At 37.6% G+C, this 27,080-nt stretch overlaps 1 protein-coding gene across 3 annotated transcripts in view; it reads right to left on the reverse strand.

Annotated features, from left to right (window-relative positions):
* Window positions 1–12,699: 12,699 nt before the first annotated feature.
* Window positions 12,700–27,080, reverse strand: part of LOC127448106 (histone deacetylase 4-like) — a 288,908-nt gene continuing 274,527 nt past the window's right edge. For all 3 annotated transcript variants that reach the window (XM_051710403.1, XM_051710401.1, XM_051710402.1), the window contains 3 exons: window positions 21,824–21,908; window positions 20,772–20,913; window positions 12,700–19,140 (listed from right to left, as the gene is read on the reverse strand). In XM_051710403.1, the coding sequence (XP_051566363.1) occupies window positions 19,101–19,140; window positions 20,772–20,913; window positions 21,824–21,908 (267 nt within the window). In that variant the 3' untranslated portion in view covers window positions 12,700–19,100. The remainder of the gene's footprint in view (window positions 19,141–20,771; window positions 20,914–21,823; window positions 21,909–27,080) is intronic.

Consider the following 27,080-nt stretch of genomic DNA (forward strand, 5'->3'; position numbering starts at 1 on the left):
TAGATAAATACATTGGGGGTAAAAGGCCCCCAGATGTTATAGTGATACAGGGTAATTATAGCAGCATTTGTCAAAATCTGTAAACTAACAAAAATACTTTTGAGACAGCAATATGCTTTTTTTTTTTTTTTTTTTTTTTTTGAATAACCAATAAGATAATGCTTATTCAAAATAACCACTTCAGAAAAAAGGTGCACCAATTTCCTGTTAATTTCAATAACCTTTGACATTTCATAACATTGCATGGATAAATTCATTAATCTCAATTGTGGCTGGATCAGTCAATGTGAGCCCACTTTGAGCATTCTTCATGACAAATCTATTCCCACCATTTGTGTAATGTGTTTTATGGGGGACCTTTAACCCCTGCAACAGGGGGGCTTTTTTTTTAATTTTTTTTTTTTTACCCCAAATCCTTTCACTTATTGGACAGTTATTGACAAACTTTTGATTTAATCACCTTGAACAAAACTGAAAATGACAATAAAAAATAAAACTGATAATTTCAGAGATTCTCATTAGCTACATACATTTGTAACATTTAAAAAATGATTAAATAGGCCTACTAGATCAAATTACCTCAAAATCAACCTTTAGACATAGCACGCAATGACCTCATGAATCAGGATAATTGTGCAGTGCATACTGTAGTAACAATGTTTTGTTTCTATTTATTGTTTTCAGAGAAAATATCAGATACCACGAGGCTACAGTATGTGCAGTAATACACCGAACAGACAATAAATTCGAACCCAGTTGTAAATAATAAATAACCGCTTGTGTAATTGATATCTGCTTGTAAATGAAATTTAGTACATGTTGTACAAGACAGTGAAACAACATTTTGCATTATGTGCTGCTTAAAACTGAGGTATTGAATTGTTTCCCTGCTCCAATGCCAACAAAAACTAGCTATTTGCAGCCATGATATTCTTCTGATTGAACTCAAAATGTAGAGGGTAAACAATGCTAATCTTAAGGCTCTCAAGATGACAATTAGTGCCTCAAATGTCTTGCTGTGAATCAAGATAATAGTGAAGATAAACAGTTCGATTAAAAGAGGACAATTCTGGTCTTGTTGTACGTGTACAGTATACAGAGAGACCGGCAAACTCACAGGACAGCATCCGTGCTCGAGTGGAGATGATGTGGCAGTGCAACATATGTTTGGCCTTAGTTTGCATACAAAAGTCTGCACTGAATCACAGACCAGCAGATCAAATCAGGACACGATTGAGGGCAGTGGATCCTCACGATGTTAAAATGATGTGAGGTCTGGGATATAACATCTAAAGGGCAGGTGTGTGCCTCGCACAGGTGCAGTGCACTTCATCTGGGATCCACAGGTGGAGATTGCTTACATTTTGATTAAACAATCTAAATAGTCTAGGCAATTCTGGTGTAGAATTTGTGGACCGCTTCAGACCTATACATAGCAAAGAAAGAAGATAATAACAAGGCACTGGGGGGTAAGATCAGGGCATCCAGGTGCTTGAAGAAGCACCAAGGGACCAATAGACAAACTAATTGTACTTTTCCATAACTGATAGGGGTCCTATAATGGATATTCAATCTGTCTGCCACCTAGCAACCAAAACACCATACCAACTGCCTAGCAACAGTCTATCAACCACTCAGAACACCTTAGCAAATGTATAGCAATGTCCTATAGGAAACACCTAAAACACCTTAGCAACTACTTGGCTACCACATAATAAACATTAAATAACCTTCACACTTCAAGACTTTTTAAGCTGTTTTAAACTTCCAGGCAAGAGTTGTCAAGCGAATATTCAAGGTTTGTTTTTTTATGAACTGTCATTTCTCTGAATTTCATTTGCTTGTAATATGACAGAGTAGTGACCTTGAACTTTGGAAAGGCACTATACAAATGAAACTTATTATTATTATTATTACACATTAACTGTGAGGGTGAATAGACATCCAGTCTTCATCCACTGCCAGGAACACCACTTTTTTCCCCTCATCCTGGGAAGCACCAAGAACTCTCCTCAGCCGCAATCATTCCAACCCCCCTTTTTTTTTTCTCCCTAAAATTCCTCCAATCTCCCCACCGTTGGGGAGATTTCCTCTGTTTTTGGAGGCAGAATCAAACTGGACAAGTGGCTGTAAAATCTGGTGTGGAATACAGATGTAGGCAAGGCTATGGAAATTACATCTGGGCTGATGTGGCACACTAAAGCTCAGTGTGAAAATATAGTGTTTGTCAGTGTTTTTGCATATATCTACATTTTCATTCACTGGCCTCTGACAAATGCATAACCTACTGCCTTTCAAGGCAAACACTAGCCCTGAATCCGCATACACACATACTTCAATCCTACAGTGTCTAAAATGCATGTCAAATGATGTGAAACGATGCACAAAATCTCAGAATTCCTGAAACAGATTCTAAAGTGTCCACTGGAAGCTGAGCGTGTTAGATTAGAAAAGTTCAATAATAAGACATTGTCAATGGACAATGCTAACATAGCAAATATAGTATGTCAGAAAATATATTTAATACTATACCCTTGCACACCTAAAAATACATACTTAATCAATGGTGAGAAGTCTATTTCAGTACCTACTCTGAAAGTCACTTGTCACCTTCACAATCAGATCATGCTTAGTTAGGACATGGATTTAAACTACAGTAAAAGCTTTTTTAATAGATAAAAAGTATGTTAAAAAAAGAATGAAAAGAATGCATGCAATGTAAAAAAAAATAAAATAAAAAATGCAGTATATCTACTCAAAATATTTGAGTAAATATCAATCATATAAACTCCTTTAAAGTGACTAATTTAAAATGAGTAAATGCAAATATCATATAAATCTATACCAAAACAGTTGTACAGCACAACTTGTCTCATGAATGAAAGCCATCTGCTGGTAAGTATCTGAAATATACAACACACAAGATTATATTTTAGAGAAGTTTCTGTCTGCACTCTGCATAATGAGTTTGAATTAATTATTAAGTATGCATATGCCCCTTTTGTTGCATCCATGAAACAATACAAATATACCCCTTTTATTGGAGCGAGTTAAAGGACTTTCTTCTGCATTTTACCTATAAATAAACCAAGACATCCATACTCATTTCAGAATGCCGAGACATTGCTATTTTTGTTGTTAAAGTGTTCGGACTGTTTTTAGTGTTTTGCTTTGCAGATGTTAGGACATTGCTAGATGATGACAAGGTGGTTGCTCATTGGCCCAAGTCAATCAATCCCACCCAGTGCAAAGTTTCTATGATATTCTGGTCTACAGATATGCCTCAGGTCCCACCTTCAATGCAAATCTGTGGGATTCCCACAGATCAATACCTAAGTCCTTTTTTTACTATAAATTTTCCCCCCTGCCTAGCAGGTGGTGATATGCAAGAAAAAAATGCAAATTGCCAAAAACAATAGAAGAAGAAGAATGTGAAAGTGGAGATTGACAGTAAAAAAAGGACTTGTATTGCTCTGTTCCTCACCCACACTTAACATCACATCTGAAGACATGGATTTAGGATGTTATGATGCCTTTATGTGCATTTTGGAGCTGAATTGATCATTGAGAGCTGAAATATTGTTTTTAAAATCTTCGTTTGTGTTCAGCAGAAGAAAGAAAGTCATACACATCTGGGATGACATGAGGGTGAGTAAATGATGAGAGAATACAAATATTGGGTGAACTATAAGTTTAAAACTTGTAATTTTGGATGAACACCAAAGCTAAATGACTAAAAGTAGGCTAAATGTAAAGTCTGGGTTTAGAGTTTGTTTATATCCCTAAACCTAATCCCAGCAATGATAACAGTATAGTGATTTAAATTTATTTGAGATAAATCATCTATTTAATTTGTATTTTTTTGGCTATAGTACTGTTGTGTTGTTGGTGGATAAAACGTCGGTACAGGGCAATTACAGAGCAGAGAAGCATAGATATGTTAATGGTTTCCTTATGTGGAAGCTTTGGGATAAAACATACAGTCCCTTTACACGGCTGGTGCAGCCGTGGGGAATTGCGGTGTGAATGATTTGAAGGAGGGCCGAAATTAAACTTGCTCCGAGGGGGTAGTCCTCCCCCTCGCAATTTTTGATCTCATAGAGCAGGAAGGCGATAGGTCACCTGTGTAATTTGGACTAAGACAACAGGCATAAATTGATGTGAGTTGAGTTTCTGTGCGCTTCTAAAAAGTTGTATGAGTGCTTAATGAGAAAAATGTGGCTCTGCCCCTGAGAGCCACTTTCCCCCCCCACTGCTCTTGTTTTGTGACACTAAACATTTATGACAGTCTTGTCTTCACATGTAAAGTAGAATCAAACAGTGAGATGCATTGTGTCAATACTGAAAATGATTATGTAGGAAATATGGTGAGTGTGTGAATCTACCACATTTGGTGCTGTTTTTTTCTTTTCTCCCAGGGCAACACCTGCAGTGCAGCGCAGTACACTGGCCGAGTGCATGCAGCGATGGGTCAGTACACAGATATGTTTTCCCTGTAGCCTCTCAGGGTGGGCAGCGGTCTTTAGACTAAACATGGCAAAGACTAGCAAACATAAAACAGCTCTCCAAACAGAGCACACGCGAGACAGATTCCCAGACTGAAGATGACAGTCAAGCTTGAATAAAAGCGTGCAGTTTATGAAAATATTTGAGCATAAAACAAACTTGGCGCATTACTACAGGTGCCATCAACATCCTTGTCTTTAGACAAAATATTATGAAAATGACATGGCAGAACAGACGATCAGACAAAGCAATAACCCACGAGAGGCTGTGCTTTACAAGCTTATTGCTTTTATAAACTGGCAGCAATAAGAATATAATAAAAGACACCAAAGTCAAACAAAAACATTTAAAGTAAATTCACATTTAAATTCAAAATAAACAATTCTTCTGCTAAGTAATATAGTTCATTAGCAACTTTTTCTAAACAATGCAAATTGCCGCAACAAAGTCAACATGAAATCAAAATTGACGCTATTCGTGACGCAAAATTGCCGCAACGTTCCTTTTCAGCTGACGTCCCGAATCCCTCTTACTTTTCAATCCCATCCCTCCAACTACCTGGCTACATTGTGGTATGTAACTACCCTTTTTCACAATCCAATTAATTCCTGAAATCAAGACCCATCGTACATTTGTTATAATTTAATTACCCTTTTCACTCAGATACACATCAGATTACAGAAGTAAAATGATTTGTGAACTGTGTTTCATGCTGACTTATGTAGAATGCGTGGTCACACACACAGGCATTGCACGACAATTTGTACACACACACACACACACGCATATATTTATTAATATATTTTAATTGGATGTATATTTTAACGGTTAATGTTTTCATTTCTGATTTAATTTATTACAAAAAGTATGTTGCAAAAGTGTTTTTTGTTATACAGTATGAACAATAAATGTAAGACGCTTACGTTTCATGAACCTTCAAGTACAAACCAGTTTTTGCTTCATTTCGGAAAGACTAGCGGTTCAGTAAGCGAATCAGATGTTAATTCAGTCCACTCCGATTCAATTAGTTTATTCAATGAAGGATTCTTCAGACTGATTCAAATGATAAATAAAAAAGTCAGTGAGCCGATTTAAGTGATTCCTTTAAAGAATCAGCTCATAAGAGTCATTTGGTCGGGAACCAGACAACACTAGTTGTGCTTTATATTTGTTTGGGAGTAGCCCGCAAACAAAATGCATTAGAAAGACGTGCTATTTTGGTGTAATTTCGCAGTACAAGCTCTTTTTTTTATCTCATTGCATTTAATTTAAAATGCAAGCTCACAACTCAAGTAAGTGAATCTCTTTTGCCGTAGTGCCGGAGATTCAGTAGCGAAAGAGCGCTGTAGCTGAACAGGCAACATGATCACACAGGAAGTCGACATGTTGTTTCCAAAAGAGTTCCAGTATCCTAGGATTGGCCACATTATGCCGACTTACTGACAAGCGGCATCTCCTATCAAACATTTTTCATCGGCTCCAGCACGTTTGCCTTCCCTTGTGGCGCGACCGAAAGCGCGTTGCATCAGCAGCGTGGGAGATCAGGATTCGGATCCCGTGCTGACAGAAGTAAATGCACTCACATAATCGGTGACGAGCGCAATTCAGAGGTTGCACTTTTCCCTCTAACATTACATTTTCACTCCACTGATTGTTAGGTTTAGGTTTGGGGGTTGGATTGGAGGGAACAGTTTATAAAACATGCATTCCCCTTCATTGTATGACTGCCTGTACAGCTGAAAACAATTTGCTTTTCAACTCACTTTTGGCGCCCCTCCATGGACATTACATCCAGAAAATGGAGCTCACTCACTGTTCTGCTGTTTTCGATTTCACTGTTAGATCAGTCTAAAACAGGGGTGCAGGAAACATTGATGTACAGTAAAAAATTTGAAATGATCTTGAATGATCATGCACACACCCACTGGGTGAAACACAGGTTATATGGCTTGTGTCATATCACTCTGGTTCTGTAAGGCGGATCTGTAATTTGGCTCAGAGATGCAGCTGCCTCGATCCACCACCTCAGAGCCACAATTAAAAACTGCAGAGAAGTGGCGAGCAGCGCTCTGGAAGGAGGATCTTCTGTAATATAAAAGACTGTAATGACAGACTGAGCTGACTTCAATGAGGATGAGCAGAGGAACAGGGGAAAAGAGAAAGATAGAGAGAGAAAGACATTGAAATGTCAAATTTTCACAGCAGGCCAGAAAAAGCTGTCTGGCGAGTCGCAGCTCTGTTCCGATAGGGTCAGCAACTGCAGAGGAAAAACAATGCTAAGAGGAAATAATAAAATGCAAATAACCATTAAATCCTGCATATCAGTAGTTAGGATGGCAAGTTAAATAGTCTTCTTAAAGTTTAAAAAGGAGAAAACACTTCCCAAATCTAATCATCTAATCAAACTCTATGTTTTGTATTTTGGTGAACATTCATCCAAAATTAGCCAAATTAGGGACACCCTCATCCTCCAAAACCATGAATACAATGGAAGGAAAGAGAAAATATGACTCACACATTTAATACATGTTAACTTGCTAAATAGACATGTTTTGTGCAATCAATTATTGGCCATTTGGGGCTTAATTTGGGGCAAACTGAGAACCACTGAGTTTGAGGTTTTTATCTCTTGTAGTATCACGCTCATGTTCTCCAATACGGATTAAATATGAGAACGGACGCCTTGTTGAGCCTCCCAATTGGGAAAGAGCTCAAGGTTCTAAATCATCATGCAGAGACTGCATTGGATTTACCTGACCCTAGGCTACAGGGCAAAGGTCACAAGGTTCAGTGACCTGGTCAACAGTAATACTGACAGACCCTAAACGTCTCACCTTAGTTTGACTCCTGAGGAGCCGAATATGTGAACACATTCCTGAGGTTCACGACACCTTTGTGCTCATTATGTTGTTTGGAGACGATCTTTTGACGACCCGCAAGACGGTAAATATTGTCTCTCGCGTCTCCTTTCACTCTTGCACTCTGCGAGCATGGCAGTTTATAGATTAACCATACCATGCAGCCCAGGGTGCCAGATTTATGAATATTCCAACACGATTGTTACATTGTTTGCATATTTCTTGCTTCATTGACTAAACCAGTCATTCCCAGCCAGAGGTAACATGTATACCAAGGTATAGTTCACCCAAAATGAAAATTTTGTCATCACTTACCCTAATGTTGTTCTAAACCTGTATGACTTTCTTTTTTCAAAGGAACAAAAAAGGAAAATAATTTAATGATAGTTTTATCCAGTACTGTTAGCTGGAATCGGTACAATTGCAGTTGATAGTGACTCACTTTAATACTAAATAAAGCACCCAAAAGTGTCATAAAAGTAGCCCATGCATCATATTCCAAGTATTCTGAAGGCATACTGTCACTTTTTATGATTTACAAAGTACAGACCATAAGTTGTTTTTTCACTCCCAAATCTAATCAAATCAAATAATTGTAAACAGCGCCGAATCCAATATGGCAGACTTCGATAACATCAAACCTCATTGGCTGTTGCGAGTCTCGTGACAAAATGTCATGATGACATGTGAAGTTATGCTAATGATTTTTTTGGAAAACTTTTCTTAAAGCAGGTTTCTTGGGATATTTGGGAAAATTGCGATTTTTCTTTGTTAAACCTATACGAAAGACTTTTAAAGTACTTTAAAAATTAATAATGTATTAAAACGACAACTAATTGTGAATAATATCATGGTTTTTTTAGCTCTTGTATTATTCGTTGTTCACACAAAAAATCTTTTTTTTGCCATCATTTACTGTACTTGCCCTTACGCCATTCCAAACCAGATTTACTCCCCCCCCCCCCCACCTTGGCTTTTGCGTGAACATTTTGTAACATTATGATGCTGCTCTTTTTCACATACACTGAAAGTGAAGGGTGACTGAGGATGTCAGTCCCTAAAACATTCTCCCTATTTGTGTCCCACAGAAGAACAAAGTCATACAGGTTTGGAACAACATGATGAGTTGAGTAAATGATGACAGAATTCTCATTTTTGGAAGAATTTCCCTTTAAGAAAAAAAAAAAAAAACCCCCAATGTGTTTTATAGATAAGTGTGTATGACACTCATAGAAGAATATATGTGCTATCTGGTCACTGGTTTAAAAAAGTGACATAATATTACCGAAACTCTGGGCTGAACTGGACTGGACTTTTTATCTGCTCTATCAGTTGTATATTTGACGGCTGCTCAGCAGGCAGTGTGATATTTTTGTTTGCTTTTGTTGATCCTTTGGGTTTATCTTGCTCTTACTTGCCCCTGTGTATTTTGACAGCCATCTGACCCTTGTCTCCTCTAAATGAGCTGGTAATCCTTGTCGTGACTACTGTAAGCTCCTTTCCTCCCTGTTGCCCTCCCATGGAAAGAGCTGTGTATAAACACAGACACTGGCTCTATGAAGCCTTCACTAGACTGTGTGGTGGTACCAAAGTGCAGTGATGGTATCAGAAGGTAATACCATAGTAATTTGATATATACACTACCAGTCAAAACTTTGGATGCACTTAACTGAATTTATGGTCCTTATGATCTTAAACACTTAAATCTAAAGGCTAAAATGTAATTAACGCACAGTTTTCTGTGATTTATCGCGACTAACCCTTAATCTCCGTTCGGGTCATTTTTGACCAATTAGACAATTTGACCAATTTTGACCAGTTTTTTTTATTTTTTTTATACTAATATATTTATTATGTTGTTATATTATATTATTTATATATTGTGCATTATATATTATTATTTAAAAAGAAAATACATTAAAAAAAATAATAAATAAAAAACATGACAACACAAAAGGAAGGGGTGAGACTGTAAAACATCCTGATGGTTGGGTATGGGGTTGGGGGGCACAGTTTATAAAACATGTTCCACATTTGATGTTTCTTTTGAAATTTGAACAGATGGAATGTGGTTCTCTATTGATAGGTGTTAATCCTATTGTCTGTGATTCGAGTTGTCTCAGTTACAAAATTAGGCCTGATGATTAATAGCCATACAAATAATTCTGATTAACAATATAATTGTCACATACATCGTAAGCCTAATACACACTATTTTACAAAAATAAGATGAGGCCATTTGTTAATATGTAGCTTCATATAGGCACCATCAAATCACTTTAACTTCATAATAAAATACTGAAATAGGCCTACGATTTGTGTTAAGGCTTTAAAAGCTTTGAAAATATTGCACAGGATGGCATGAATAATAATTAAAATATATAGTCTACATAGTCTAATGTTTAGGCTACAAATATTATATATATATATATATATATATATATATATATATATATATATATATATATATATATATATATATACACACACACACACACTGTATATATATTTTGGTCATCTTTAGTACTGGTCCATTTATGTTCATAATGTTGTGTTTGGAGCCCAGTCAAATAATAATATATTATTACTATTGTTCCTATTGAATATTATTATGGTAACATTGTATTGTCCTCATTTGATCTATATTTAAGCCTATACAGATTCTCACAATTTGACATTTAATTCTGCACTCCGGGCAAACTGATGGGAACTGATGCTTGTGATGATAAACCACAGCTCTTAAACGCACTGTGGGACATCTAAGCATCCCGGCCCAGCTCTCCCCAAAAACAATTCATCTCCACTAGTGTTTCATAAAACATTACTTGGTGCACTGCTATTTGCTTTGTAATAGATTTACAAAAAGTTCCATTGCCGCAAAGTACACCACAGAATTACAGCCTAAAACGATGAGAAGAGCTCAGTGTTTACCACCACACAGACCATTAGCCCCTTTGGAACATGACAGGAAAGAAAAGTCCTAAAGTGTGGTGAAATTCAGTAAAAAAAAAACAAACAAAAAACTTAATTTCAGTAAATTGAATGTGTCAAAACAAAACAATTTGTCATGCATTGGGGGTCTCTGACGAAAAAAGAAAAAAAAAAACAACAAAAAAAATTGCATTAAATAACAACTATGGCCAGTAGATGGCTTCAGTGCTCACTGCATTGGCTGATCTCAATAAGCTCATGTTCTAACAAACTTAATTTCTAGATATGATCACGAGTTATGCATTGGGTATATATTCAGACAGTATATAGAAAAAGTATTATTTGTCAAATTGTTGCATTTTTTCCTAAACCACTTGTGTTTTACACATTGATTTTTCAATATGCTGTCAAACATGTCAATGCTCCACAGTCAAATCTGATTGTGTAACAAACAAAAGACAGAGTTATTATTTTGTTACCTGGCATTTATTTCAAACATCAAAATTCTAGCATAAACTTTGTCACACAGGGGTCAGACTCAGACTTCGACCTGTGTGGTGTTTGGTAAATGTGGACAGGTTTGTCTACACCTGTGAGGGCCAAACGTCCTCATCAGTAAAAAGAACAAAAAAAGCTCTTAAACTGGTCAGATGATGTTGATCTTCAAATCTAGTTATGTGAAAATGTTTGTGTGGTGGTAATGGTTAGGTTTAGGGGTAGAGTTTGGAAATAGGAAATATTGTTAGCCTGATACGAAATCAATGGAAGTCAATGAGAGATCACTAATATAGTCAACCAAACCTGTATGCGTGCATGTGTTTTCTGCATTGTGGATGTTTTATAGTCTCAACCCTTCATTTATGTGTGGTTGTGTTCTGCATTGTGTCTGACTAATTGATTTTTATTTGACAAAAAAACAAAAAAAAAAAAAACAAAAAAAATCTCTGTATATTTCTCATTCATTTCCTATGGCACATCGGACCCCGAACATCACAAGTGTTGCTTTTTCTTTTTTAACAACACCTATGCAGATTTTGTGTGTGTGTTCAGATTGCTAGCTATTTCTACTGAAAAGTGTTTGTTACTTGTCTGACAGTACCGATGTTTTTTTTGGTCATGTGACTGTATAGAAAAGTTTTTGTGCACATATGTTGTGCACTAGAAATTATAAAAGTGTAAATTATGTTTATTATATTCTAGAGAATTAGAGGTGGGCAGTGTAAACAAAATATCATATCACGGAATGAGTAATTCTATATCATGTTATACAAGTATATCACTCATGATATATATATTTTTTCTGGAAATAAAATGGTTGTATACATAATGGAATGTTCTGGGTTCAATACAAGTTAAAACTCAATCGACAGCATTTGTGCCATAATGTTGATAACCACAAAAAAAATAACTGATTCACCCCCCATTCATTAAAAAAAAGCAAAAACGTGGTTACACTAAGACACTTAGAATGGAAGTGAATGGGGCCAGTCCATTAACATTATTTGTATATGATAAAATCGCTTACTAACTTTATCTGTTTTGTCGAATATTAAAACTTTGATGTCATGACAATATAACCGCGGTAAACTCTGTAATCTGGTAAATGCCGTAATGTTGGTAAATCCCAGATTTGATCCAATTAAAACCATGTTTACGCGTTGTGGCTATTGTTTTGAAACCATGTGTTTCTAAATCTATGGCCCCATTCACCTCCACTGTCTGTGCCTTACTGTAAATGTGATTTCTGCTTTCCTTTTAAAAAATAAACGAGAGAATTGAAATTTTGGTAGTAATCAACATTATGCCACAAATGCTGGTGATTGAGCTTAATTTGATTTGAACCTGGAACATTCCATACTAAGTATATCACAGTGAATTACAAATGTAAGGTACTTGATTGCATTTAAATATTTTCTCTTTTTATTTGGAACTTGATGGACGCAAACCAGAAGATGATTATTCATAGCAAATGAATGATACGTCTCACATTCGTTCAAGTAAAAAAGAAAGAAAAAAAAGACTCAAAACATTAGGCTAAAACTATTTTTATAAAATGTTCAGTTCCAACTTTAAAATATGAATGCATTGCAAAACAGCCGGTGAACACACCTGTGATCAAACATCCATTCTATATTGATGGCGCCCAGCCCTTGTATAAAGAATCAAGTCTATATTTGGGATCAAACAATATAAAGTATGATATCATGAGAGAAAGCAAAAGATGCACAAAATGATCCCACATAAGAAAGTGGTCTAAGTGGAAATGTTTCCATTAAACTGATAAAATGAATATTGTTTCATAAAAAAAAGCAGTCAGTATGTTTATGTCAGTGTGCCTTACTACTGTAGTATGTAAATGCAATGAGTGAATGATCTCTGAAATAAAAACCAAGACATTGCGGTATTCAAAAACAAGGTATTTTATAGTTGATGTCAAAGACAAACGTCAGAGCAAAGGTCCCAAGAAAAGTTCTATTGTAACAATGGTAAAACAAAGTGACAAAAATAATATGCATTTCTCGAGCCACAGTGGTCACAGGTATTACTGGCTGATAAGTGTTGTTCTTTTTGACAAACTAAAGATATATCTGTTAAGCATCTGGAAAAGCCTTTTGATGATTCCAGATGTTCTAAAGGAACAACCCTAAGCTTTTCCTAGTCTTCCTCCAGCCCCAAAAATACATCTAGAGGAAGAGTGGAAAAATAAAACAAACCAAAAGCAAAAAAGTCACACAGGCCAGTCTACAGTATGTGTAGTGTAGTGTGTTGTTCACCTAAAGAAATGCTCTACATAAACACAATAAAGTCTATAGTCCGTATGCCACAAGTGCTAGATAATTTTGTTGTTGTTGTAAAATATTCAAAAATCCTTTTTCTTTCATTATTCTTTTTTTTCAACAAGTAAAAAGCACATCCGTCGGACACAGAGAGCATCATTCTGTCTGCTTTACTGACCAGAATCAGAGGAGGAACAGAAGAGCTTCCATCCTATGCGTTCTCCAATGTTGTAAAAGCCTCAAACCCTCCTGTGTTCCTCTTTTGTGCAAATATGTTACAAGGACAGACAGGCATGCTGATGCACAAACCATGCAGAAATCTACAGCTGTGAAGGAGAGAGAATGAAATCAACTTCACCCTGGCCTGCAAATAAACAACGCTCAGGCCAGGCCTCACGGCAAATTAGCAGTAATGACAGATAGGTAAAATAAAACAGGGAAAAAAATTGGAATGCTTATTTTCTTTTATACAAAACAAGAGGAAAGTAAATTACTATCCAGATGAACCGGATAATGATGTCCCTTTGACAAGACTGTGCCGTTACTGAGACTGTTATTGCAAAGTGGTTTGGAGTTATGGTCTGATTAGTCACTAGCTGTTTTAATTAGTTTGAATATTAGTGTTATTACGAGACTTTTTGGGAACGTTGCTTTACATTTCCAGGACACTTTCAATAAATGTCAACCTTTGCACTTCCTTAAAAAAATAATTCAGATTTGATGGACATAGTTTGGATATGATGCTGCATAAAGGCCCAAAATAGATCATGCTAGAAATGAATAAGAAGACAACTATTTAACAAACCGAAGAGTCCAGAGAGTGACTGCTGACATCATTAGCCCAAACGAAACACTGACAAGTGAATTTCATGACAACAAATCCAGGTCAATTTCCACCACAAGATCGAATGAAAAAAATAAATAAATACAATTATATTTTGCACACAGAAGCCTATTTTTGGGACCACTGTGACATAAGGCTTTTCTTTAATGAGTGCGCTAAATGTCGCACTACGCACAATGACCTTGCGCTACATCTTATCCCATTTTCGTGATAGTGCTAATTCTAACCATAATTTTCATGCCAGCACAAGTGAGCGTATTTGCGCTATCTGTGAGTGTATGTGTGCAAACAGTGGATGTATCGTAAGCAAAGTGCAATCAGCTATTTTCAAGAGGTCATCGTTTATTTTTCAATTAACATTATTATTATGCTTATATTTACAATTGTATTTATGATCTAATTTGTATTCATATTTTTCCATCTGTTGTCTTAGAGTGATTTTTAAGTCACTACAAAAGAGGCTGGTCGAAGAAGTTAGAGAGGGTAAAATTTAGGGATTTGATTATATTCAATTTTTTTTTGACTACTTGGTTATTATAATTATATTTTTATTTAGTTTGAAATGAAATTTTACTTTAGAAATATTTTTGGTTTAAGATTTTCTTGTTTCATTAAATAATTGTAATATTCAAAGCAAAATCGACCGGTAGAAGTGAAGTGCATGTAGAAATCCACAGCCTGTCCTAGAAGGCGTATAAAATCATATATTTACTGTGCTAAAGCATAAAATTATCATAATATGTTATCAGAGATTTAGGAAACATGCTAAATTGAAATATCTTCTCCAGAAACAATGCTACAGCCACTATATTCTACTTTGAAATGTCCATTCCGGGCTGGAATTTCTGTTTGTGTTTTGGCCTGTGTGATCCCGCCCACTACCCATTTCCAAATAGTATTTCGACACCCGGGTTGCCAGATTTGAAATAAGTTAGTGGGCAAAAACAGCATGCTGCAGCAATACATCTAGCTAACATTAACAGAGTTATAAAAAATCCACATGAGCTGGTTTATAATTTGCAAACAATAAAAACATTGCAAACGTATACATTAGCTGATCAACTTACAGTGTAAGGCTCGTTGCTTGCCATTGTCAGTTTGCTCGTTCCTGTTGCGTGTCCTCAATTTGGCAACCCACGTGAGCTTCGAGTCTGGGGAGGAGGGGGTGGAGGAGACAACTCTCTCCAATATTTTCCAATAATTTGGATTGCAGTACCCATTTTAATGTCAATGTTACATATTGCTCCTTTAATTCTAGCCATGATTTGTGTCAATAAATCAATATGATTAAAAATAGTAAAATTCTCTAAAATTTCAAGGAAACAACATCCAAATCCTGATGAGAACCAGATTTTCCATGAGCATAAAAGGAGCATGTTACTGTCATATAAATATGCCTGACATTCAATATGGACGAAGTAAATGCACAAAAGAAATTAAGTCCATATTTCTATTCTTCTAACTCATTGCTTACAGTCCATTTACACAACCAGCTTCTTATGAATGTGCTGTCTTTGTTTATATCACTGCTGCTTGACAGGGAATAGACTATATAATGGGACGCAGACAGTGCAATAACAGGAGAAGAACCTCAGTATTAAATTGTACTTGACCCAGCCCATTAGTGCTTTGCGTGCGCAATTCCATCAAACCCACTTGCGCCTAGACTTAGCGCATACTTGCGCTTATGATTTATCACATAACGCTGTGCTATCGCTCTTAAAATAGGGCCCATAATTTTCATGACAATTAAGCACATTTCACACCTAATTCTCATTACTGTGATGCATCTAGACATTTTTCTTTAGAGCTTTTTTTTTTAATTCCCATTTATTCAAGTGTGATATGCATCATAAATTAAAATAGAAAAACAAATACTACCATTATTTATAAATACTTAACAGTCTAAATAAAAAAATTTCACATTACAGTAATGATAACGTGATATTTTATGCATTACAGTAATGAGAATTTGGCAACAGTCTCATGGCCTCTTGTAATAATTTGTACAACTTGGTTCGTACGAAAACTTTTATTCCCATAGAGACCAACCAATCAACAAACAAATTTCAAATTAATACAAAACTTAGGAAAAAGTATAAGAATGCTCGTTTAAAACCCAAAATGTTTCTCTTTCTTCCATGGTACAAAATCTTGGTCTCTCTCTATGGGAGTAAAAGTTTTTTTTGGAACACGTTTTTGTACAAGACAATTCGTATGATTACGCCATCTCATACTATTATTACAATTTGTCATGAAACCAGGTAGGAAGTTGGGGGAATAGGCTTAATTTTCATGAAAATAATGTCACGATGTAAAATATCTTAAAAGCAAAATATCATTTCTTCTGATTTTGGGGAGGAAATATGACCCAGACATGTTCTTAACAGATTTGTTGAGATTCACCCCAATGCTAACTTAAGTAATTCAAACATATTTAAAATTCTGAAGGGAAGAATACAACAATCGAAATCCATTTTACATTGACCAAACAAAGATCATTGTGATGTCAGCATCTAATCTACTTGGTCTAACCACATTCACTCTGCATCAAATTTAAAGTGTCAGTCCATAATATATTCAGGGCGATTTTTGTATTAGAGTAAGAGCTCTGTCAGAATAAAGCTGGAATCATGATGAGCAAAATGCTTTTGATTAAGCGGTTGCGGTGCCAGAATAATGCTACTGTGAATGAATGAAACCAACAGCAGCTTTAAACAGTGCCTTCAGAATCAGTACCACATACTGATATATCACTTTGCAATACAAATTTTCTCATTCGAGTCTGCAATCTTTATAATATATAATATATCTATAGATCTTTGTAATATAAATCTACTATGAACAGAACGCAGTAAATACACAAATGTTGGAATCATTATACAAGTAAAACCATCCCACGTCTACAAATAAAAACAGTTAAAAGATAAAACAAATAAAAATATTTTTTAAGAATGTTTAAAAAAGGCTGTTACTCTCTCTCTCTCTCTCTCTCTCTATATATATATAAAAAACACAAATCTTAAGCATGTAAAACACATTGTCAACTATATAAAGAATGACAAATAAAAACACAAAAAACAAAAACAAGACAAACAAGGTCACAAGGCCAGAAAAAAATAACAAAACAAAGAAAAACAGACAAAAAAATGGGCGAAAACCCAAAGTGGAGTAGTCATACGTGACAGGTATATATAAAAATGAAGTCAAGGAACAGTGAATCAAATCCCTTTCCTTAATGTGTCTCATATTTAACGTACATGATACACACGAAAAAGAATGCCAAAGGTAGTTGCCAAGAGGCTAAACATGAGTCAGGGTCGTCAAACAAAATAATTACCTCTTAATCAGTCCAGAATCCAAATGTTAAATGTACAATCAAAGTCAAGCCAAACAATCTACTGTCAGCATGCATAATTGCGTATATATACACACAGTTCTATGTGCTGTTTAGAAGCACTGGTACACTGCCCCCTTTAGGTCAGAGGTGCAGCTCCAAAACTACATCAAAATAATACCATGCAGATTGTCTGAGAATCACAGTTGTCTCAGAGGTGTTTTTACGATTGTTTTCTGAGTGGAAGCTGGTGGTCTCGCTACTTCCTGGGTTGAGTAGTAGCACCTGCCCCTATAGTGAAAGGCCCATTACGTTGTGTAGCGATGCCCTTGGACAGACCAATCGGCAGGAAACGTTTCGCTTTACACCAGCCCTAAATCTCACCAGGTGGCACATCTGAAGGCGAAATGGTACATTTAAAATCATAACCAGCCCTTTTCCTCTTGTTTCAAAGATGTCAATAAAACTGACCATCTGCTGAGTAGAATAATAGTAGTGATACGATACTGCCCTTGATTAGCTGTAAAGGAATCTCAATACTAGACATTTATAGCTATAAAATAACAATGTGTTGAGAGAAGGAAAAATATAAATAGTTTCTTTTAAACCACAAATTGTGTTTTTTTGTATGACAAATCATCATTGCAGCCCTATACTTAATTCTTACAGCTAGTGGCAAAGAACTACTGTTTCAACAGCAAATTCATGCTTCAAAATAGTTGCTGTGAATTTACCACACTTGAATTCAAACTTGGCAGATGGAAAGCTGTTCCGTAACGGTGCATGCTGGTCAACCCTTTCGAAGAGGAGGACGAGGAGGAGGTGCTTATTTGGTCATTAGAGTTCAAATAAATCGCTACACATTGGCTTGCCTTGTAAAGCACTGGAAAATACAATTGCAAAGAGCTCCAATGATGTTTGCTCTTGGATAGCTGGCAACTACCTTACAAGTTTAGTTGTTATGTAATGTACAACACAAGCACAGTAAAATGACAGAACAGAAAACAGTAAAAAGGTTCATAATGGATATGAAACGTGACAATGTCTGCAGGGAGTTCCTGGTAAACATGCTGAGGGTTTTATTCCGATTCTTCAGGCCAGCCATTGACCCTCACGTGTCTCCACCTCTTGAAAAGCAAGAACAGAGGTGGAATGGGGCTCAACATCTTCAACCCCTCCTGTAACTAGTTTAAGGCAATGTTCTTCTCAATCCATCACAAAAAAGGCACAAACTCGCATTGTCCACTCTCATGGCTCTCTGTAGGGTTCCCAATTCTTCACTCTCTCCCAATCTCAGATCTCACCTTCCACCCTCGTGGGTCTCTCGTCAACAATGTCAGAAGAGTTTAGCAGTAACTTGGATGACAAATGGAATGAGTCCCTTTTTTCCTCAAGAAAAGACAAACAAGACAACGAATAAAAACAACAAGGGCACGGCCGCAATGAGGCTCACAGCCAAAGTCAGTCATATGGACTTTAGTGGCTCTGGAAAGAAAGGAAACAGAAGTTTGTGTTGAAAGCACCAGCTCTCACATCTAACAATGGAACATGAGCCTATGTCCTGCTCAAAAGTAAACGTCCCTGTGGACAGACCAGGTACAGAATCCTGGACGTTCTGCCACGGACACAGACTGACTAACACAGCCGAGACGTTTTAGACTGTTGCACTCTGGGTATCATGGAGGTTTCTTCAGGCCGTTTCGAGTCCCGTGCTCAAAGTGCGCACCTCTTGCCCTACCAGGCAGAGGCGGGACAAAAAATGAAACGGGTGGAGAGAGCAGAGTGAGGACAGAGGCCTTCAAGAAGCTCTGAGCCACGAGGGTCACCAAGGCAGTTAAACGGACCTTCTACAGTGGAGGTTCCTCTTCCATGGGCTCCTCCTCTGTCCTGTTGGGGAACATATACAAACATTCTTAATTTCATTATGAGAGCACTGTTCTCCTACACACACACACACACACACACCATAACAGAAAGTCGTTCAAAGGAGTACCTTTTCCATTTTTTAAATACCTGAAAATAAAATTTTGACAATACAAAATATATGTGGTAATCTCTGGGCAATGATATGTACAAAGTTTCGTGACATACTTTGACTTTATGTGTCAAATTATTGTCTTTGACGGCCAATTCGTTAAGGTGTTTCTAAAAAGCAGTGTCGGACACCAAAAATCCATTTGGTGGTTTTTGTGAGGTGGCTTTGTATGAATATGATCTGAGCCAATTGTGGCAAAGATAAGACAAACTTTACAGCAGAAGTAGTGAAAAACGGTTTGAAAAATCATTCAACATGACATAAAGATGTACCGCAAAGCTTAAAAGTAGTTAATTAGAGTATTCTGTAGGCTCCCAGAAACATATGGAGCATTATGGAATTATAACTTTAGGCTTAATTATTAGAATTATAACAAAAAGTTCCAAAAGTTCTAATGTTCTAAAGTTCGAATATTCAAAAGTTCTAATGATTTTTGCACATGCTCGAAGCACTTTGGCAACTAGGTGGCGCTGTCACTAAAACACAGCACATTGAGGGTATTTACATGCATGGTCTTACTCTGATTGTGCTTAATAAGTTGACAGCTTGTAAGGTCATGTAAATGCCTTAAACAGTTTTCCTTCAAAGGGGTAAAGTAAAAAAATGGTTTAAGCATAAAACCAATCGACACAGGAAGATTTTTGCCCATTACTGTTTTCGAAACACTCTGTTTGTGGTGGAGGAAAACGCAGTTCCAGGGTGGATGAGAGGCAAAAACGTAGCAAAATCAATACGTTTTCAACATGAAAATGTATTAGTGTGGACGTGAGACCCTCCCCAATCAGTGTGCCAAATATCACAACTTTTTATCATATGGTTATAGGGGCTGCCATAGACCCCAAAATAGAAGATGCAGTATAACTTTAATAGGTTAACCATATACAGTAGGTGCCTTTGTATCTTTGATACTTGGCCCATAATAAGAATAACAGGTAATAACAGGGAGGTGTAAACCTGTGCTAGTCGCATGTACAGTATGTGTAAGTGTGTGACTGTGTAAGGACGATCCAGAAACCTCAAGCATCTGTGCTCAATGTTGCCTGTGTGTTTTCAATTAGAACTCTGGCAGAGGGTGTTTCTCAGAAGCCCAGTGCTGCTGGACGTCTGCCCCGCACCAGCAGTGCTAATTCAGAGACTCTTCTAAAACACCGCTGTCCAATCAAAGTACCCTCACATATTCATAAATACACATGCGGTCACATATAGAGACACACTCTGGAAGCTTGGTCTGAGCGAATACATTATTAGACACAATATTAGATAGTTTTCTCATCATTTACTCACCAAACCTTTGTGTCTTCCATTGAACACAAAGAAGATGCAGATTGATAGCCTCAGTAACCACTTTGATTGCATTTTTTTCTCTCTCCATGCAATGAAAATTAACTATCCCAGTAAGCGTCCAAATACTTTTGGGGGCCACTAACACACACACATACACGCACACACACACACACCACACTATGAGATGAGATGAGCGCACCTCATTCCCATGTGCTTGTTGGCCACAGACAGGGAGGCCATGGCGGTCACAGTCTCTGCTTCTTCAGTTTCACACCTCTGAGCCTCCAGCAGAGAGTAGCCCAGAGTCGAGGCAGATCGTTGCAGCGAGTGCCAGTATTTACCTACGGTGCAAAACAAGGTCAAAGGTCAGCACCAAACATGTAGTAAAAGGGCACATATATGTAACACTGAAAGAAGTACTTGATCATTTAAAAAAAAATTTGAACATGGAACACAGAGAAGCAAAATGTCATGGACCCTGTTTACACCTGGTGTTAAGATGCGTTTCGGGTGATCCGATCACATCTGATCAGCTCTAAATACAGGTCTAAACAGCGTCTAAGACGTTTTGTGATCGGATCACAAAAAACACATATGAAGGTAGTCAAAAATACATGTGACCACATCGCATTTTAAGTGTAAACAGTGATCTGTCCTCCTGTATGTGTCCCGGACAACAGCGAAGCGCCACCCCTCACCTGTCAATCAACTTTCTTTGTCTTTTATAACTTTTTTTTTTCGGTTTATTATCATACAGTAACACACTGACACAATGACTGATGTATGTCATCATGAATCAGAAACTCTCCCATTGAAAACTCCACTAAATGGTTTAACAGAAAACGGCAGAAAATGTAGTTTTTCTGTGATAAGAAATCCTGTCAATCCAGAAGCACTGATAACTTCACATACATAACTGAATAACAGTACAGAATACATAGTTCTACTCGTGGATATCTAGTTTACTTGCTACCGAGTGCCTCTAGCAAAAAACTGATTATCTTTCAAAGATTTGATGCCACCAACCATGCAAGTTTTGGCCTATCCAGTGATTAGTTCTTTCCCCAAAATTCTATCAGCCTGGTACCTTAAAATCACAACTTGGTTTCCAGGTGTACTGATAAAATAAAACCTGTGTGCCCTTACTATGAGGTTGTGGAAAGCCTGCAAATCAGATTAGTGCTTGTCAGATCAAGAAAGTGCTTGCTAGTTTGAACAGTGATCGAACTTAGACTGTGTGCTTGCACTCACTATGGACTTCCAGAACTTTCTCCATGGAGTGAACGGCATTGGGGTTTGGCCTCTGTTGCAGCACTTCTTCAGGGAGAGGTTCCAACTGAAAAGAAGATTACAGATGTAAGTTTACACCATTGCACATAGATCCTCTAGTCTAGTGGCTTCACCATACTCAACATTCGATTAAATGAGGGAAGGAAGTATTTCAAGTGTTTTGTCAGGACTACAGTGAGATTCTACTGAAGTCAATGAGCCCAAACAGTGCGATTGTTGGTCCATGACACTATCTTAATCCAGTATAACACCACTGAAAATACTGTATATAAACTGTTACAAACCGTCTTAACAAGGAGCGACATCATGAGTTTCCAACATCAAGTAAAATTTCTGTCCTCACTGAAAGCAAAATACTGAAAAGTTGAAAAATCAAAGTCAATCAAACTAATTTGATATTTAAACAAGCAGTTTACCCAAATTTGAGAATTTGTGTTGTTTAGCACTAAAAACAATGCTAGTTTTCACGTGAACACATGTGCCACTGTGAACAAGCTTCTATTGTATATTCATTAATGCACAATGGACAGCAAAATTTTCATTGAAAAATTATGTAAATGCTTGTATGCCTTCAGAAGACGTAGAAATTGAAACACAAGCCGCATGGACTACTTTTATTATACTTTTCGGATCTTTTTATGCTTTAAAGGGAATCAGCTTCCATTGAATTGACAAGACGGACCTGGCTATTCATTTTAAGGACATTTTGTTGATTGCTTGGTTTCTGTGGCAATGCATGGGTAGCCCTGCCCACAGTGAAGTAGCTGTACTGTATATTCAACATCAAATATGTTTTGATAGGCTGTGATTGTGTGGTGTCATGCAATATCTTGTTTCCAGAGTGGACAGATGTATCAACTGTCACTTTGCACCAGGCAAGGACACTCTGAGGTAAGATCATTGAACAACTGACAACACGCTACAAAATTCACGTCAATGAAGTATTTATGGAAGCAGGCCCCACTGCTTTTTGTTTGCAGGGGACCACCACAGATGGTTACCTGACATTAAATGCAATAGCAAAGCAGTGTTTATACTCTGATGGGGGATCCCAGATGTGTTGATTTCTGTACTCAAAGATTCCCAACACAAAGCCAACAATACAGGGCTTTGTGCATTGTCACACTTCACAGGCAAAGTTCACGACAGCTCAGGGACCAACGGGGCCAGGGCCCAGAGGAAACAGCGAGCATACAACGCTACATTCCTGATGTGGAATGATACCATTTCCCGCTGGCTGAGGGCTGCATTTTTTCACCCCCACAAGAAAAACAGAAAATCTATCGCCAAGCGTTTCATGTGCAAACATTAAAGAGGAAGACAAAGGCATGCATGCTGCCATTCAGAAATCATAAAGAATTTGCATGACAAAGACGACAAAAAATAATGGGGAAAAGAAAAAGTAGGGTGGAGTTATTTTGAAATATTAGCAAGCAGAGAGAGAAAGAGAGGGAGAGATCATGCTCTACTCCTCAGCCAAGCTGGAAGCTTTGGTTTAATTAAAACAAATAAAACGAGGGCAGGGGGACTGAAGGCCGTCTGAGGAGACCGAGACTTTAATCCTGCTGTGGCACGACACACAGACATATCAAACCCCCTCGGCATTTCAAACACAATCACGCTCATAGTAAGATCACATCCTGACCTATTCTTCTCGTACAGATAAGTACATTTGCATGCACCTTAACATTTTGAATTCAGTTAGACTAAAGCCATAGTTCATTTATCAAATATGTAATGTAAATGCTTTAGTCCAACTAATTGTACCAGTTAGATTTTTGCAAAGACAGACAAACAGATCTAGATAATGCGATTAAATCTCAGATGAATGCATGTATACATGTTAATCGGACCATGATTAGCCTCCTCGTGCATGTGCCGAAACTTCCTCAGCCGACATCGTTACATCAAATATTCAATTATAATGAATTCTGTCATGTGTATTCGGACATCCAGATGAAGACTGTAGCTGAGGCTGCAGTCAGCTATGCCAAAAACCTGGGGCACATTGAAAAGATTCTCAGGAAACCTATAAAAAAAAACAAAAAAGCATCCTTTTCCACCAGGAAATGATGGGGGGAAATAAGGAGTGAATGGGATCTGGAAAAGATGTGAGCCGAATTCAAACTTGCATTGCCCACATGAGCACCAAACCTCAATCTGCTAACTGCAGGGTGACGGCACTGACGGTACACTAAGATTTACACACCTGTCTTTAGACAGGTAGACAAACCCTTTCTTTGACATGCATACTGTATGCGAGTGTGTTGCTGAGCTAGTGGAAGACTGCCATGACCTTTCAGTACCTCGCGTGTCAGGAGGTATGCCAAACAAGTGCAAGTGCAGTACAAGGCCAACAACCAGGGTTGCCAGACACAAAGCTCTCACACTGAACAAAAGGGAGCCTTGTTCAGCCACTGGCACCCCACACACTGAGATCTAATGGATGTACCATAACCGCTCTCAGAAGATAGTGCACACGCAACACCTCTCTTGCTTCCCTTAACGAGTACTGCAACACATTCTGAATACAGTGTTTGTTCTGAGGGAAAAAGTCTCGTGGTAGGTCACGTCTCACTGACATTTATTTTGTGGGAGCAACTTGGCAATCTACTCGAGGTGGAGAGCTTATTCCAAGCTTGGTAGAAGCCCACAAGACTTCCTGAGAGGTTCCTACTTACGAGTTCAGAAATCGTAATTGGACTTGGTAATTTCATAATTATTTCACTTTTTTTATTACATTCTGACAAAGAAAGGTAGCTCATTTAGCACTAAAGCAACAGAATTAAGAGCAAAGAATGTGCATAGAGCAATTTATCATTTATCTGCATATTTTTATCATGCTGCAAAGACAATGATTAAAAATTTAGTTTTCTCATGCAAGCAAGTTGCCTCATAAACAGGTTAAATAAGTAGTATTTCTGGCAAGTTTGATAACTTTTCTAATCACAAGTACACAAAATGCATATAAACAAAATTTTACATTGAAAAAGAAAACTGGAAGGTAAACTGTGTCATTTCTGTGCCATTAAAGACAATAAACAAAAATTGCTAAGATAATGATTGTGATTTTTGAAGGTTTTTAAAACCTGTAGTGTTCTACGAAAGATAAAGTTATATGGGTTTCAACAACATGAGGATGAGTACTGTAAACAATGACAGAATTCTTAATTTGGGGTAATCTTTCCCTTTACGTTTTCATTGTCAATGTTGACACTACCAATACCAATTTGAGTCCACCATGATTCTTTATTTGACATGCCCCAACTCGAATGGCTCAAATTCAGACAGTATAATTTCCCCACTAGTAACTACAACATTGTGGTGGAGTTCATCTCTGTAAATACAATCATTCCGATGTGACTTGAAGGCAGCAGTCCCATATGGAGGGGTGAAAAGTCTGTGTGTGTCTGAGGCCAGCTGGTCATTCATTCACACTTTCCCACTGTGCGGTTTGACTAGGTCAACGCTCGTCTCCCTGGAACGCTCCCTCAGGAATCATCTTGGTTCAGCCCGTCCCTTCTCAGCTCCCCAACCCTGCTGCGATCGCGACCCTCTCCTGCCATGGCACTGGCTGAGGGGGAAGAGGCCGATCTGTCCATCATTGTGACGGACAGCCCTGCCGCACGTCTATAAACTTTAATAGGTCTTGTCAGCATGCGCCAAGCAGCCTGGCAAGTATGAAACACATGCCAGTTGCCAGCAAACACCTTGACAGTGGGATTTATTTGATTTTCCCCCTCACCCGTGGCCTGAGCGTGAGGGCCCTCGCATTCTCCAGGAAAAAGAAAAGCTTTTGTTAGGACGGTTCCTGTCAACCTGCCTGTGGCAATATAAATTCTGTCTGTAGAGAATGGGGCATGTCCTTCAAACAAGCATAAATGGAAGCCAAGCGAACTTGGGGCGGAATGCAAAGCAGGGTTACAGAAAGAGAAGAAAAGTGGATTGCAAGGAAGCAAAATGATTTGAGAACATTTTACTTGCACGGCAAACATTTAAGGAATAGTTCACCTAAACGTCTTTTTAATACAACAGTAGTCGATAGTGCCTCCATTTAAAGCTTAACAAAGGACCACAAAGTATTAAAAGCTGCCCGTGCAACTTTGGCAACTTTTGCGCAAGAGTGACAACATTTTTATGAATAATGCCTTCAGAAAAATATGATGCACGAGTCGCATGAACTACTTTTGAGATACTTTTGGGTCATTTTTAAGCTTAAATGTAAATCGACTGACATTTAATTGACAAGACGGACACAATATTCTTTAAAACATTTCCTTTTGTGTTCCACATAAGAAAGAACATCATATAGAACATTAAGAACAGGTCAGGATGAGTAAGTAATGACAATTTCCAATTTGAGAGCTCTCACTGTTGGTATTTTGCAAGAAGAATACACATGACCAGACCCGACAGATCTGATTACTGTTCACGGTACTTTCCCACTGTCACCTCGTATTTTCGCAGTGACCTGGCAAACAGTCCTTGTGTTATACCGAACAGCGGATTTTGGAACTTCGACCAAAGGCATCGAGGTAAAAGCTTGCATGTTTACTGTAGCTGGTGGGTAAACACGGGGAGAACTTCACTGGTGACTGGCAACAATTAGCCAATTAGGATGCTGTTTATCATATAATTGCTAATGACCACAATTTGGAGAGCAACATCTGCTTGCACACATCCATCTATGATTCATGGGTTCAGGGTTGAATGACGTTAGAGCCGAAGCATCATTCATAAGGTATTTATCCAGTCAGACCTTTGATTACTTACCAAAAACCTATGCAAAAAACAGTCCGAGAATTAACCATCAGAGCCTCCTCTAATATGACTCATTTTCAAAGGAAACACAATCCTCATTACATCAGTAACTTGTTCTCTTTAAAAGAAGAAGTATATTCCTCACACTAGGCCAGTCAGTAAAAGAAATAGTTCCCCTAAATACAAAAATGTGGTCAGTATTTACCCTCATCTTGTTCCAGGCGAGTTGAGTGGTTTGAGTAGCTAGAGCACCTGTTATCCCATGAGACTCCGGTTCAAACATGCAAGCAACCTGCAACTCTTGAGCTCTAACTACATCATCTACTCACTGACCTGAACTTCACTTCTGTTACAATGTGGGCTTCAATGCGATAATAAAACATCTGCTTCCTGCAATACTAATTACAGTCTGTGCTCTTGTTTCTGAATATCTATTATCTGGCCTGGGCTTCTCTTC

This window comes from Myxocyprinus asiaticus, chromosome 11, assembly GCF_019703515.2.
Source record: "Myxocyprinus asiaticus isolate MX2 ecotype Aquarium Trade chromosome 11, UBuf_Myxa_2, whole genome shotgun sequence".
Lineage (NCBI taxonomy): Eukaryota > Metazoa > Chordata > Actinopteri > Cypriniformes > Catostomidae > Myxocyprinus > Myxocyprinus asiaticus.